The sequence below is a fragment of the Zerene cesonia genome, unplaced genomic scaffold (genome assembly GCF_012273895.1).
Source record: "Zerene cesonia ecotype Mississippi unplaced genomic scaffold, Zerene_cesonia_1.1 Zces_u001, whole genome shotgun sequence".
Lineage (NCBI taxonomy): Eukaryota > Metazoa > Arthropoda > Insecta > Lepidoptera > Pieridae > Zerene > Zerene cesonia.
In genome coordinates, this window is record NW_024045131.1 from 1,569,672 (window position 1) to 1,583,142 (window position 13,471).

At 32.6% G+C, this 13,471-nt stretch overlaps 2 protein-coding genes across 2 annotated transcripts in view; both read right to left on the minus strand.

The window, feature by feature from the left end:
• The window catches only part of LOC119838071, a 22,251-nt gene extending 15,125 nt beyond the window's left edge, over nt 1–7,126 (minus strand). Inside the window, exons 1-4 of the mRNA XM_038363880.1 lie at nt 5,641–7,126; nt 2,156–2,331; nt 1,334–1,436; nt 840–950 (exon numbers count right to left, since the gene is read on the minus strand). Coding sequence (XP_038219808.1) covers nt 840–950; nt 1,334–1,436; nt 2,156–2,331; nt 5,641–6,870 — 1,620 coding nt within the window. The 5' untranslated portion in view covers nt 6,871–7,126. The remainder of the gene's footprint in view (nt 1–839; nt 951–1,333; nt 1,437–2,155; nt 2,332–5,640) is intronic.
• Nucleotides 7,127–8,129: 1,003 nt separating this feature from the next.
• On the minus strand, nt 8,130–9,545 carry LOC119838212 (glucose-1-phosphatase-like). Its single transcript, XM_038364061.1, has one exon. The coding sequence runs from the start codon at nt 9,343–9,345 to the stop codon at nt 8,152–8,154; it is 1,194 nt and encodes a 397-aa protein (XP_038219989.1). The 5' UTR covers nt 9,346–9,545; the 3' UTR covers nt 8,130–8,151.
• Nucleotides 9,546–13,471: the final 3,926 nt, after the last annotated feature.

The following is a 13,471-nucleotide window of genomic DNA, read 5'->3' on the forward strand; positions in this document are numbered from 1 at the left end:
GTGGGAGAAAAACGGGTGTGAGTTACATACATACATACAAACATACAAGTGAAGCTAATAAAAGCGTGTTAATAAAAAGGCAGATAACTGTAGTAAATGAGGATGGGGTACAAAGTTGAAGTAATTTTTTATATCCATAGTTCTAAGACGTGGCTAGGCGTTGCTACGGTTAGGCAAGAAACGCGGGTTCAAATCCCGCCCCGTGATCGAATTTTTTCTATTCTTAAAAAAATTTCTCATTTATATTTAAAAGCATTTCAATGCTATAAAACTAAAAATTAAGTTCAGGATGTTAGGGAAGATTTCGTTGTATGTTTTTAATGTGCGCAGTACTGACCAGTTCGAACCGAGAGTTGTTCTACATGTTGGAAGACTAAAAGTTCGCAGAGGCTTTCTGGGGATGTAATGAGGAACATAAAACGTTAGGTATTCCAGAAAATCTAGCGCTTGGCCACGATTTCGCCTGATAGTAAGCATAACTGTGGCATAAGATGGAACGCGCATCCTTAGGTTCCACTCTATTCTTGAATTCCCTATCATTTCTTATTTTTCTACTAATGGGCAGCTGAGCTGGTAGTTCGCTTAATGGTAAGCGATCACCACCGCCCATGAATATTCGCAGAGTAAGTGGCTTTGCGAATACGCTGTCCGCTTTTAAGGGGAAAAGGTTAAAGAAAGGATTGACGACTGGAAAGAAGGGATGGACTGGGAAGGATGAGGTAAAGGAAACAGGCCTCCGGCTCCCTCCCCGTACGAAACACAGCAGTATGCTTCTATTTCACGCCGGCCTTCTGTAAAATAAGTGAATATTTAATAACCTAATGAATGTCCATAATTACCTTATTCGGCGGTGCCTTCTTCCTTTCAATAGCATCCGTCCACATCTTTTGTAGTAATTGCTCCATCGAGTCCTCCCTACATTCCAATGGTAAATGGTAAGGTATAACTATCTGTGAATAGTTGAATAGATAATCACCAATTTACATTGCATTCGAATGTTTTACCGTGATAAAAAGTAGCCCATGTCACTCTTCAGCCTCTTAACTACACCCAGACACAAAAATCATATTATAAAATCGCTCCGTTGCGACTTTATAGAAGGACATACAAATACACTTTAAGAATTACATTCATCGAGACCTTTTCACTTAGACCTTTTTTATTTTTTGCCGACTCAAAAGAAGAAACTTCCTCAGTTCGACTTAATTTCGACTGTATATTTTGGGTTTGTATCTTAGAAACGTTTTGAATGGATGAACCGAGATTGGTGATGCTTGCATAAAATTAGGTCGAGATATGATTTGAAGGCGTTAAATGTTATTTTTAAAATTACCTGAATATCAAAAGGTGTCCGTCGAGTATTTATCAAAGCCTGATCGACATAAATATAGTCATTCACTATTAAATTAACTAATTCGTTTCGTAGCTCGTACATACTGAAAACAATAAAATACTGAAATACTAGCTGCGCCCCGCGGTTTCACCCGCGTAAGTCCGTATCCTGTAGGAATATCGGCATGAAAAGTAGCCTGTATGTTATTCAAGTTGCCCAGCTGTCTATGTACCAAATTTCATTGAACTCGGTTTAGTACTTTTTGCGTGAAAGAGTAACAAACACACACACACACACACACACACACACATCCTAACAAACTTTTGCATTTATAATATTAGTAGGAAGTAGGAAGGACAGTATATAATATTAGTAGGATAGAATAGGAAGTAGGATTAATCTCATATATCATATGTATTAATACTAGACGTAATGATTATTATGACGTCAGCAAACAACACAAAATAGGTTTTTTTTTAGTTAATTCAATTCATTTAGTTAATAAAATTGGTGAACTGTCCGCGGAAATACTATATAACTTACGAAATAAATCACTGTTTCATCATCATATAATTAAAACATAAATAGAATTTTCTATTAAAAGAATATTGATTGATTTGAAATAAAATCGAGATTTCAGAAGCCTCCATTGCTCTTCATTTGCCTAAAACAAATTTTTACACAGCTTTTCTTAAATCACGCTACTCCATTGCCCCCTCATTAGTAACAGTTCTAAATAAATGCTACGCGTATTTAGTTCAATAAATCCATAATCCAAAAAGTATAAAATAGTTAATTCTCTTTATAAAAAAATATATCTACCGTTTCATAAGAACATTAATTATGGCTATGATATAGGGTGCTCTCTGCAAGTGGACACTATTGAGGTAGGCGTCGTACATTCTGTTGATGAGATCGCAATATTCTGCATAAGTGGTTCCAAGAATTTCTGGGGGCACTCTTCGATCTTTTATCCAAAAGCCTTTGGCAGCTTTCTCCTGAAAATTGTTTATTCTGTGTGTTTTAACGCTCAAATTGTGATGATTGTGACTAAAATAAAATAGCGTAAACCGTAAAAGCTTAAGAAGATAATGTTTTTCGGGCGTATGTCCATATCTTTGGCACGCTCTCCCGCGCAAACTCCTGAACAGATTTTGACTATGAGGTGTCGATGTCAGTCAGTCAGGTCAAAAAGACATGGGCTATATAAATTAAAAAAAATGGTGCAATATTATTTTTTTATCGTAGCAATATGGATATCAAATGAGAGATTGTAAAAATATTGTATTTTGATGAATGGATGTATGTGAGGGAGAAAGGATAAGGATAGCATTGACGACGGGAATAAAGGAATGGACTGGGAAGGGTAAGGAATAGGATACGGGCCTACGGCTGCCCCAATCACCAAACGACACCTGACACACAGTACCATGACACTATTTAACGCCAATCTTTTGTGACGATGTGGTACTGTCGCTTTGGTGCGAGCTGGCCCAATTCGTGCTCGACTCCAACATTCAGCATACTTTTTTACTAAGGCGTATAAAAAAAAAAGCTAGCTACCTGAAGTGCAGAATCATTTTCAATTAATTCTTGAGCGTCATGCAGGGTTCTAACCCATCGTTTATGTGCGTTTATGGTGACGTTTATTTGAGCCGGAATTTTCAAAGACATCCCAAATTTTTACTTATCAATTTACTCCAGAATCATCACTTGTTAATTTTGGATTAGAATTACTAACAGATTTGATTTACATTATAATTTTGATATTTCGCAAGACGAAAGATAGAAGATTGTCAAAATTAATCTACTGCCAAAATTAATAAACACGTGACAACGAGTTTTGACGTCGTTTCATCGAGTCGTCATTGTATGGTATCCATCCATCCAGTATAGACTCAATCTCCATTCATCTCTTAAACCCAAATCCATGGACGTAATTTATTATCATCTTATGATTCTCCGATATTGACTATTTAGCCCTGCTGTTTATGTCATCTTTGTAACAGGTATATTTTATTCATATCTAGCTTTTCGCTCGCGGCTTCCCTTATAAAAGTGAAGTCCCGTGTCCCCTAGGTGGGGTATGGGGTAGATGATATACATCTGTTTTACTGATCGATTTTTTTTATGGACAAGTAGGTGATCAGCCTTCTGTATCCTGCCAGACCGAGACATTTTTTTTTTTTGTGCGTCCCCACTGGGAATCGAACCCAGGACCCCTCGGTTCTAAGCTCACGCGTTAACCACTGTACCAAGGAGGCGGTCATCTTCCCTTATATGGACTACAATATCTATTACTTCAAAGACTTAATAAATATGAATATCACATATTTTTGAAATTACCCAACAAAAAGAATGTTTTAGTACATTATACTTTTTCTAATAATTTCCTATAGTATAAAAATCAAACGTGCAGTGAAAGTAAAAAAAAAACATTTTTTTTTTTATTATATTCATCCCACGGGTAAAAACACTAATACAGTTATGTAAATAAACATTTTAATATAACGCATAAAACACATTCTAAAAATACATTAGTAGAGCTTATTTCATATAATTATTTTCTACAAAAAAAGATCAACGAAGTGTCCCTGTGTAGCACTCCAAATTGTAAAGCAATTTCCAATAAACACAAAATGTCACACGAATCAGTTGAAAATCTGAGCTATCCAGTTATAGAACTAAAGAAATAGTCAGAAGTGAGCCTCCTTCGCTTTTAGGACGTAATAAAATAAAATTCAAAGCATAGCAGAGATTGCTGCTAAGCAATAAGGCCGCCTCTTGTACAAATGAAGCCTTTTTTCTGTTTATTGTATTCTTAGTGTTTCTTTTTAAGATTGTGCACTAAAGAAATATACATAAATTAATTCATAATATTCTTTCTTATCTTTGTAATAATATAAATATGAAGAGTTTGTTTGAACGTGTTAATCTCATTAAATATATACTGATTTCAAAGTTCGTGATCCCCGAGTGCTATTATATATTTACCACGGGTAAAGTCGGGACGGAAAGCTAGTGCCAGATATTAAGTCTACTTTTTAGCTTTTCTCATTTTTATATACAACATATTCTATTTCTATATATTCTGTATACAACATATAATAGATATTTTTCAATTGTTTCCAACATACTTCAAATCAATTGTCTTATCACATGGATATTTTACTGGTTAATTTATTATTCTTTTAAAATTTGTCTACGTGACTTGATAGGCCATAAGTGTTAAGTTTATAGACTACAACTTGTCAAGTCACTGATAAGCTACTATATTTGATGTTATTTGCGACCATTATTTGCCATTAGTTAATAACGGATAAGTAACCACTACATTTGCCTAACTTTCTGATTAAGTAACTGATGTCCTACTATCATTATTATAAATTACTACCTGCGCCCCGCGGTTTCACCCGCGTAAGTCCGTATTCCGGGATAAAAAGTTGCCTATAGGTATGTTTTTCCAGTTGTCCAGCTATCTACGTACCAATTTCATTGCAATCAGTTCCGTTGTTTGTGCGTGAAAGAGTAACAAACACACACACACTCATCCTTACAAACTTTCGTATTTATAATATTTATAGGATAATTAATAATCCTACTAATAGCGCAGCTAGTTACTTATAATTTTGTACAATTTAACTAATGGATAACTAGGTCATATACAGAAGCTGCAAACTATAGGGGTGGTTTATACCACTTAATGATAAAATCTGATAGATTATTTTACACATATTGAAGAATATTTTCATTTTTCAAACATGATTGACTCATAATTAATTTTAGGTCTTATAAGCCAGTGTTACATAAATCTTTGGCATCGTTACTTATGTTTGCATCTTACACAATTGTTTGATTTTCAACTCTCTGTGTTCCTGCTTTGGTACTAGATAAAAGAATGTCTATGTCTGATCGCCTCCTTGCTACAGTGGTTAACGCGTGAGCGTAGAACCGAGGGGTCCTGGGTTCAATTCCCGGTGGGGACGCACAAACAAAAAAATGTCTCGGTCTGGCAGGACACAGAAGGCCGATCACCTACTTGTCCCTAAAGAAAATCGATCAGTGAAACGGATGTACATCATCTGCCCCATACCCCACTAGGGGACACGGGACTTCACTATATGTCTTATCTTGCTACTAGGTGGAGTGACGAAATTCATAGAGCTGCTGGTCACAATTGCTGACAGAGCCAACGACCGGGCTCAGTGGCGTGCTATAAGAGAGGCCTATGTCCAGAAGTGTAAATTAAAATAATGATTATGTCTTATCTAGAAGTTGCAAAACTAGCCATGTTGTTACAATTATACAATATCAATACTTTTTAAAAAATCTACAAACAAATCCCACGAACAAAACCCATCTTCATTCACTGGACATTTCTTTAATTCTAACACAGTAAATCGTGGCGGATTTTCATCATTTAAAACCGTTGCGTTCCTCAGCTGTTCAGCACTTTGATAAACATATTGAATTTTTAACAAATACTCCTTATTATGAGTGTCAAACCATTTTTGGAAAACCATCTTCCCGCCAATTGGAGTATTAACAAACTCATGATCTAACACAAAAGGTTTAAATTCCATTGTATTCAATACAACATTGATATTTGCATCATGACCCATAAGTAGGGTTATTTTTGGATCATCTTTTGTCAGTATATGGGCCATATATTTAAGAAGTGGAAAGCTTATATCCTTGGCAACTATACTGGTATTGAAAATAACATTGTGATAGCTTTGTAATATGGGCAGAATTCTCTGCCATTCATTTGTGTGTAATAACTGACCCCACGCAACACGGTCTAAAGAAAACCCACTGTAATACTCCATAAAAAATGCATCTATCGCTTCATTGCCGAGTTTCAGTGGCCCTTTGAGTAATGGCTTCGCTCCTACAGTAATATTTATTATATTTTCTTCACTTTGCATGTTACACTTCTTCTCCAGTTTACAAAGATCAGATGATTGATAATTTAAAATATGCTCTAGACTTTTATAAGCACTTTTTAAGTCCAGATTTTGTAATATAGCATTCATTTCATTCAGAGCTAGTTTCTTAAAGATTTCTGTATCATTGTGAATGTATGGACTGAATATAGGATCATAACTATCTTTTGAGTGATGCACACTCACATTGCAAGTGGGAAATGCATTTGTCACAAAAGCTTGGGCCGATGCCATTGTTCTTTGAACATTATTTGCATAGACATAAAATTGGTTTTCATCCGGACAGCTAGTAGAGAGAAGACCCTCTTTAGACAGCCAATTATAGAAAAACGTTCCCATATAGCCTTCTAATATAAATCCTTTTTCTGTCAAATATCCAGGACTCTCTTTCCATTGTGGCCATGTTTGTGGTGTTAACTTTTTTAGGCTTTTCGACAGAGGCGTTCTTAAATTGTGACGGCTCAGTAACACCACTTTTTCTAGTTTATAATGATTCACTGGCTTAAAATCGAAACATAACAAAAACACAAACACGCTCAGTGTGAAACAGAAAAACAGAAAGCAGTTAAGGAAAACGTTTCGCGTGTACATTTTATACGTACGCTAGGTGTTTATTTAAATGACATACTGCAGTTTTAACTTGCGAATGATTAAAATATTCTTCTTTGTCTAGTGGAGGGAGATACAGAGAAAGTAACCTACAAATAAAAGTAAAAATAACTTCATAATCATGTGTCGTCATTTTTAAATATAAATATTGTTCGCTCGTGCATGCGAACACGGAAATAATACACTGTTGATGATTTTATGATTATAATGCTAAATGGTAAGTAAATAAAGCGCAAGTTGTCATTATCAGCAATCGCCAATCAGCTGATTTAATTGGCATTGACATTTGACATTTTAACAGCTTTGATCCATTGACGTTAAGACGATTGAGTCGCAGTCTTATCTAAGTATAGTCGCAGTGAAATTGTAAAATCCGTTAGATAATAATTTAACTATTTTAAAAAAGAATTGTTATTTTAAAAAAATTTTGTGTGAATCGCAGTTACTTATTATGCCAAACTTGCCGCCGAAGATGTGACGCCACGCAAAAAAAGAATAATAATTCATCTTCTTCCCTATGTTCTTCTTCGCATATTGCGAGATATGAAATAAATGTTTGCTTCCACGATGGCGTGGCAACTTTCAGCGATAAATATGGGCCTACATAATATGCTCCGCTTTACGCATACCTATAAAACTTGCCACCGTCCATATTATACATCTGTTGCATGCAAACTTCCATATAAAAAAAAATCTTAGTGGAATCCATTTCCACCAGTGCTATGTGCATCAATGAATATGATAGGTCGCTCAGCAGCAACGTAACATAGCATATTTCTAGAAAAGCACTGTAACGGACAGCGATAGACAAAAAAGTTTTTTTCCACAACTACGTCTAATGTATGAGAATAAAGTGAAAACCTTTCTTAGTCCTTTGAATAGCTGCATTCTTATACTATTCTTAATAATTTAATATAATATATTAAATTTAAAATAAATAGTTATTGACTGAGTCAGAACATTATGACGAAATTATTAGCAGAAATCATATTTTCCATGATAATATTTGACCTTAAGACGTATAATTTTTAGTTCATTTATTCAACAGATAACTTTAATGAATAGGCACTCCTTAAAGTAATTATTTTATGACTCTTAAAATCTAATTTTGGAAAATTAAAAAAAAGGCTGTTTGAAATTTTAATATAAATTACAAATAAATAAATATCATGTATAAATAAATAGATGCACGGTCTTCTATAAATAACAATTTTCATAATTTCATTTTACAAAAATTAAAACGAAAATAATATAAATTATTTATTAATAAGAAATGGATTTCATAATTTCAATAAAATCGCTCCATTGGCAAAAACCATCAAAATCATTTTGACAGTTGCGAATCTCCATTTTCATCCAGCGGGGTGGATTAGATTCAGATAAAACATCACCATCTCTCAATTGCTTAACAGTCTGATATATGTAATCCACTTTTAGAAGATCTTTATTTAATTTACTATCATGCCATTTCTGAAAAACTAATTTACCGCCCAGAGGCGTGACTTCATACTGATCTGGCAACACATAGGGCTTAAAACCTATCGCCGCCATAACTGAATTTAAATTTGCATCATGACCAACGAGTAGCGTAAATTTTGGTGAATTCTCATTCTTAAATATGTCATAAATATATTTTAGTAACGGTTTCGCTACTTCCTTGGCCAAAACTGTGCTATTAAACCTGACATTTTGATTTTCTTGTGTGACACGCGTAAGTAAATTCCAATCTTTAGATGATTTAATTTTTCCCCATGCAACATCGCTCGTAGGCATTCCTTCGTAGTAGCTCATGATAAAAGCGTCAACTATCGAGTTTGTGTATGCAAGAGGACCATTTATATTCGGTTCTTCTCCTATTTCATAGACAATACTGTCTTTTGCGTGTAAAAAATTGCATACATTACTTTTTTTACAGATAGGGGAATGTTCCAAATGGACTAAATCATTTAATTTTGAGTAAGCCTTTTTTAGTCGTAAATTGTCTAATTTTTGCTTCATCTCTTCAACAATTTGTGATTTTAACTCCAGCGACATATTTCGAAATACAGGGTTAAATACGGGATCCATTTTAGTGGAGTTCTTGCTATATACGGTAACACTACAGTTTTTAAAAGCACCATTGACAAAAGCTTTAGCTGTTTCACGTGTCCTTTGTCTAGTGTTTGCATAAATATACACATCATTCGAATCCGGACATCCGTTTGGTAACAAACCTTTCTTCACCAGCCAGTTTGATATATAATTACCAATATAACCTTCCAATAAAGCACCTTTTGCGGTTAAAAAACCTGGTTGTGTGTTCCACTTTGGCCATGTATTATTCGACAGATTATGTAGATTTGAAGACAGAGGCGCTCTAATATTATGCCTACTTAAAATAAGAACTTGCTTCAAATCGTAAGCACTGGCCGTTAAGAAAATAAAAAATGACATTGACACTAATAACTTTCCCGCCATTTTTTTCTGTAATTTTATCACTTTAATCACTCGTTATTTTGCACAGTGTTGTTGTCTGATACAAAGTATATTACTTACTGATTAGATTGCACTCAGTTTCATCATGCTTGATTTATGTTAATTTATCGAATATATTAAATTACGTAATTTGTTGAATTTGAACACGATCGACGTGTTCTTTAGTGACGCACATATGTTTAAAATGTTTAGAAAACTAAACTGAGAATTTTCTTACGAGAAAGTAAAACTTAGGGCGTTAGGGCGTTTACACACTAGGCGTTTATGAGAATGATGTCAAGAAATTTATTTTTTCCTTCAAGCTATTTCAATAATCCTTTCATATTGGAGTTTTAATTGCAAAGATAAACTTTAAAGAATCCGAGTTAGTTTCTTTAGACTTCACGTTATAAACTCAAATATTTATAAATTGATCAAGGTACATTCTTGAATTATTTTGTATAAGTTTCAACAAACACAATAAATTTTTAAATGAATAAACTACAAATATTAATATCGCAATAAATATTTGCGAAAAATAATATATCTATTAAGTAAAGAATATTTTATTAATGTTCTGACACTTTCGCTTTTTAAGCCATTTTAGTGAAAATATTTAATTGAAATATTGATGTATAAGTTTTTAATCATGGCAACATTTTAATCATTATATATCTTCGCGCATGACAAGCTTTAATTGCGTAGAAATTTAATAGGCAATTAATCTAGTTTTATTTCCTCTGTATCTGATACTGAATTAATCATTTCTTTGAACTGAATACAATGTTGAATAGAGAGAAAATGTTGGTTTATATATATTATAGAATCATATTTTACAAGCAATTGTTTATATAAAGTATGGTATATAAAGCATGGTCACGGTTGTTTAGTGTTTTTATTATCACACATACTTATATACTTGCGTATAAATTTGAAGAGTTTGTTTGTTTGCTTGAACGCGCTTATCTCAGAAACAATTTGAATGAAATTTGTACGGAGATAGTTTGAAGGAGAAAAGGCGACAATAGCGTTAGATTCAATAGGGATAATCTGTGTAAATATATATAAAAAAGTTTGGTTACTCAGTTAATAGTTACCTAAACTTAATTATTTCAATGATTTAGAGAAAATTGTAAAAAACAAACGTTATATGTATATATTATATACATTACCTAAAATGCAATTGTCTTATCCATGTCTTATCTAACAGTTTTTCGTCATTTTAATGGACAAATGACGTCAATGATAATTTAATATTAATTGCTAACATTAGTAAACATGTGGAACTTTAAAAAATAATGCTCAACTTGATCTATTGAATTTAAAAGTCCAGATTTAATGGGCTTAATTTCATATGAGATGGCAAGTTTTTCATCTTTGTAATTCCTGAAGTACCTACAGAGTGTAATTTTAACAGATTTTAGTCGTTTCGATTCTCGGATGTGGTAAGTAAATTGTCGGACATCTTTGAACTACAGGTTTTGTCTACCCTCCAGACGTTGAATGCAGTTTTCTTTCTTTTCAAAAATTATTATAGCCTCTTTGGTCAATAATCATCACAGAGTACCTTTTAATATTGTTAGTTAAACCTCAAGTATTTTTATTACTGGCAATATTATACACAAAAATCTGTTAGACTGCAATTTAATGTGGTCTATAAAATATTACCTTGTATGTTACTACTTTGTTTTGAACATCTTTCTATTTTCCATCCTAAATTAATATCTGGGCATTAATAAATTATAAGGTTTTAGAATTATTGCGATTGGAAACACAGTAGTAATCTGTGATACCAGATCTTAGACTTTCCATTATTTCAAGGAACAAACCCAACACACCACATAATGCTATGTAATGATGATATTAAGTTGATGAGTTAATAAGTAAAAGAAGTTCATAATAAATACATGTTTTGAGTTCTCTTTTAATATAATATCTATTTTCTATGACGATTCTGTGTAAAGACAATTAATACAATACAATATTATCTAATCAATTTTATTTCTGATCTATAAAATTCAACATTTTCCATTCAGTATAATAATAGATAAAATAAAACTCGGATGTTATACGAATGCATGAATATACCTATTAAAATTGTTTGTATATTAAAATAAAAATTTAGTCAGATTTTAAGTGTGTGGATCGATTTCATTATAACTTTTGATTGAATTTTTCAATAGTTCTTGTGATGTAGATGCTTGATAAATAAGTTTGATAAATACTTTTTACACAAGTTATTAAAGAACAATCTCAAAAACTTAAAATGCTTGAAATTAAAATTTAAACCTGGCAACACTGGTAAAACTTGCTCTATCTGTCAAACGGTTGTTGACTTCTCAGATCGTAGTTTATGCCAGGGAGGGTCGACTTCTATTTACGTTCAGAAAATATTCTCATTAAAACACCATAATAATTATTGTAACGAATATATAGTGAAAAAAATTTTAACCGGTACCGAATTTTACTCCTACTGCTAAAATGTTATTGATTGACATATTGTAAGTTTTAAAAACATCGTGTTGGGAATCCTGTATGCTTATAGATAAATTTTGTTGTTGTGAAAAAAGTGTGTGCAGTGTTCTTTAAATATATAAGTTTGTGGCAGTGAAATGGTGTTAGTGTTATTTCATGGATTTTTGGCATAGAAGCCTTCATCTACTTTAAAGGTAAGCCAGCTAATATTTTTTATTTCATGTTTAAGGGTACTTTTATGTTTAAATCTACATCTGAATGCAAAAAAATACTTAAGTGTACAAAATAATAAATCTATAATGTTACTAAAAAGGGTAGTTAACATAGTTAAATAAACGAATTGTTAGCATTTAATTTATAAACAAGATGTGTCAAATAGTTTATTAAATAAAAAAAAAAATTTTCAGTCACAAAAAATACGTCATATAAATCATTTATTATCAAAAAAATATATTTAAACAAAACATAAATATTATATTTATTTATTTTCATACATACAAGTAACAGATGTCAAATTCTCTACCTATATTATGAATATGAAAGTAACTCTGTCTGTACAACTAAACCACTGAACCAATTGTGATGAAATTTAGTACAGACATAGTTTGAGCCCTGAGAAAATGCATAGTTTTCATTCTTGACATCCCATGGGAGCAGGAATTATTTGGAGAAAACTCTTAGGCTATTAATAAATAATAATTTGTAGGCAAATCAATGTTATAAATTAAGTATATTATATAATGTCAAATAAAAATTCATAGATTATGGTATAGAAGAAGATTTTGCTTGCCATTATTAACTAAAAAACCAGTTCCATATTAATCAAAGCTAATTGTTTATTTATTTACACTTCAAATATATATAAAACTAGTTTTTGCCCACGGCTTCACATGCATTTACTTTAATAGATGTCAATAAATATATAAACATTCCTCTTAAATTATTTTATTGTTTAAAAAATACCCAACACAATCCGTTGTGTAGTTTTGAAGACCTAAGTATACATACAGTATACAGACACATGAAGGGACTTTGATATATACCATCTAGTTATGAAGAGGCAGCGGTTTCACCCGTGTAAGTCCGTATCCCATAGGAATATCGGGTTAAAAAGTTACCTATATGTTATTCTAGTTGTCCAGCTGTGTACGTACCTAATTTCATTACAATCTGTTCAGTAGTCTTTGCATGAACGAGCAACAAACACACACATCCTTACAAACTTTCGCATTTATAATATTATTAATAGTAGGATTGAATCTAAAATGCATATAACAACCAATATGTGTTTGAGAATGCTAGAAAAAATCACAGGTAGTTCAACAAACTTCGCTTATCTTTTGCATTGTGTTATAACATCATGCAACACAATTTTTTGTGATGTCATTGTACTCTATACAGCATATGTATTGTACTATGGGTTGCCAGCTTTGTGGTTCACACAAATTTAGGTTAATGTTAAATTAATTATAACCCACTTCCATCTTTGGAAGGTGTAAATGCATGTAATGACTTCATTCAGTTTAGATTTTCTTGACTAGCTTCCGTACGCGACTTCATCCGCGTAAAATAGTTACTTTCGGCTTACGCTATCTGGCAGCGCATGCAGCCAAAGCTCTCAATAGGCAAAAATGTCCCCAATTTTTAAACATTC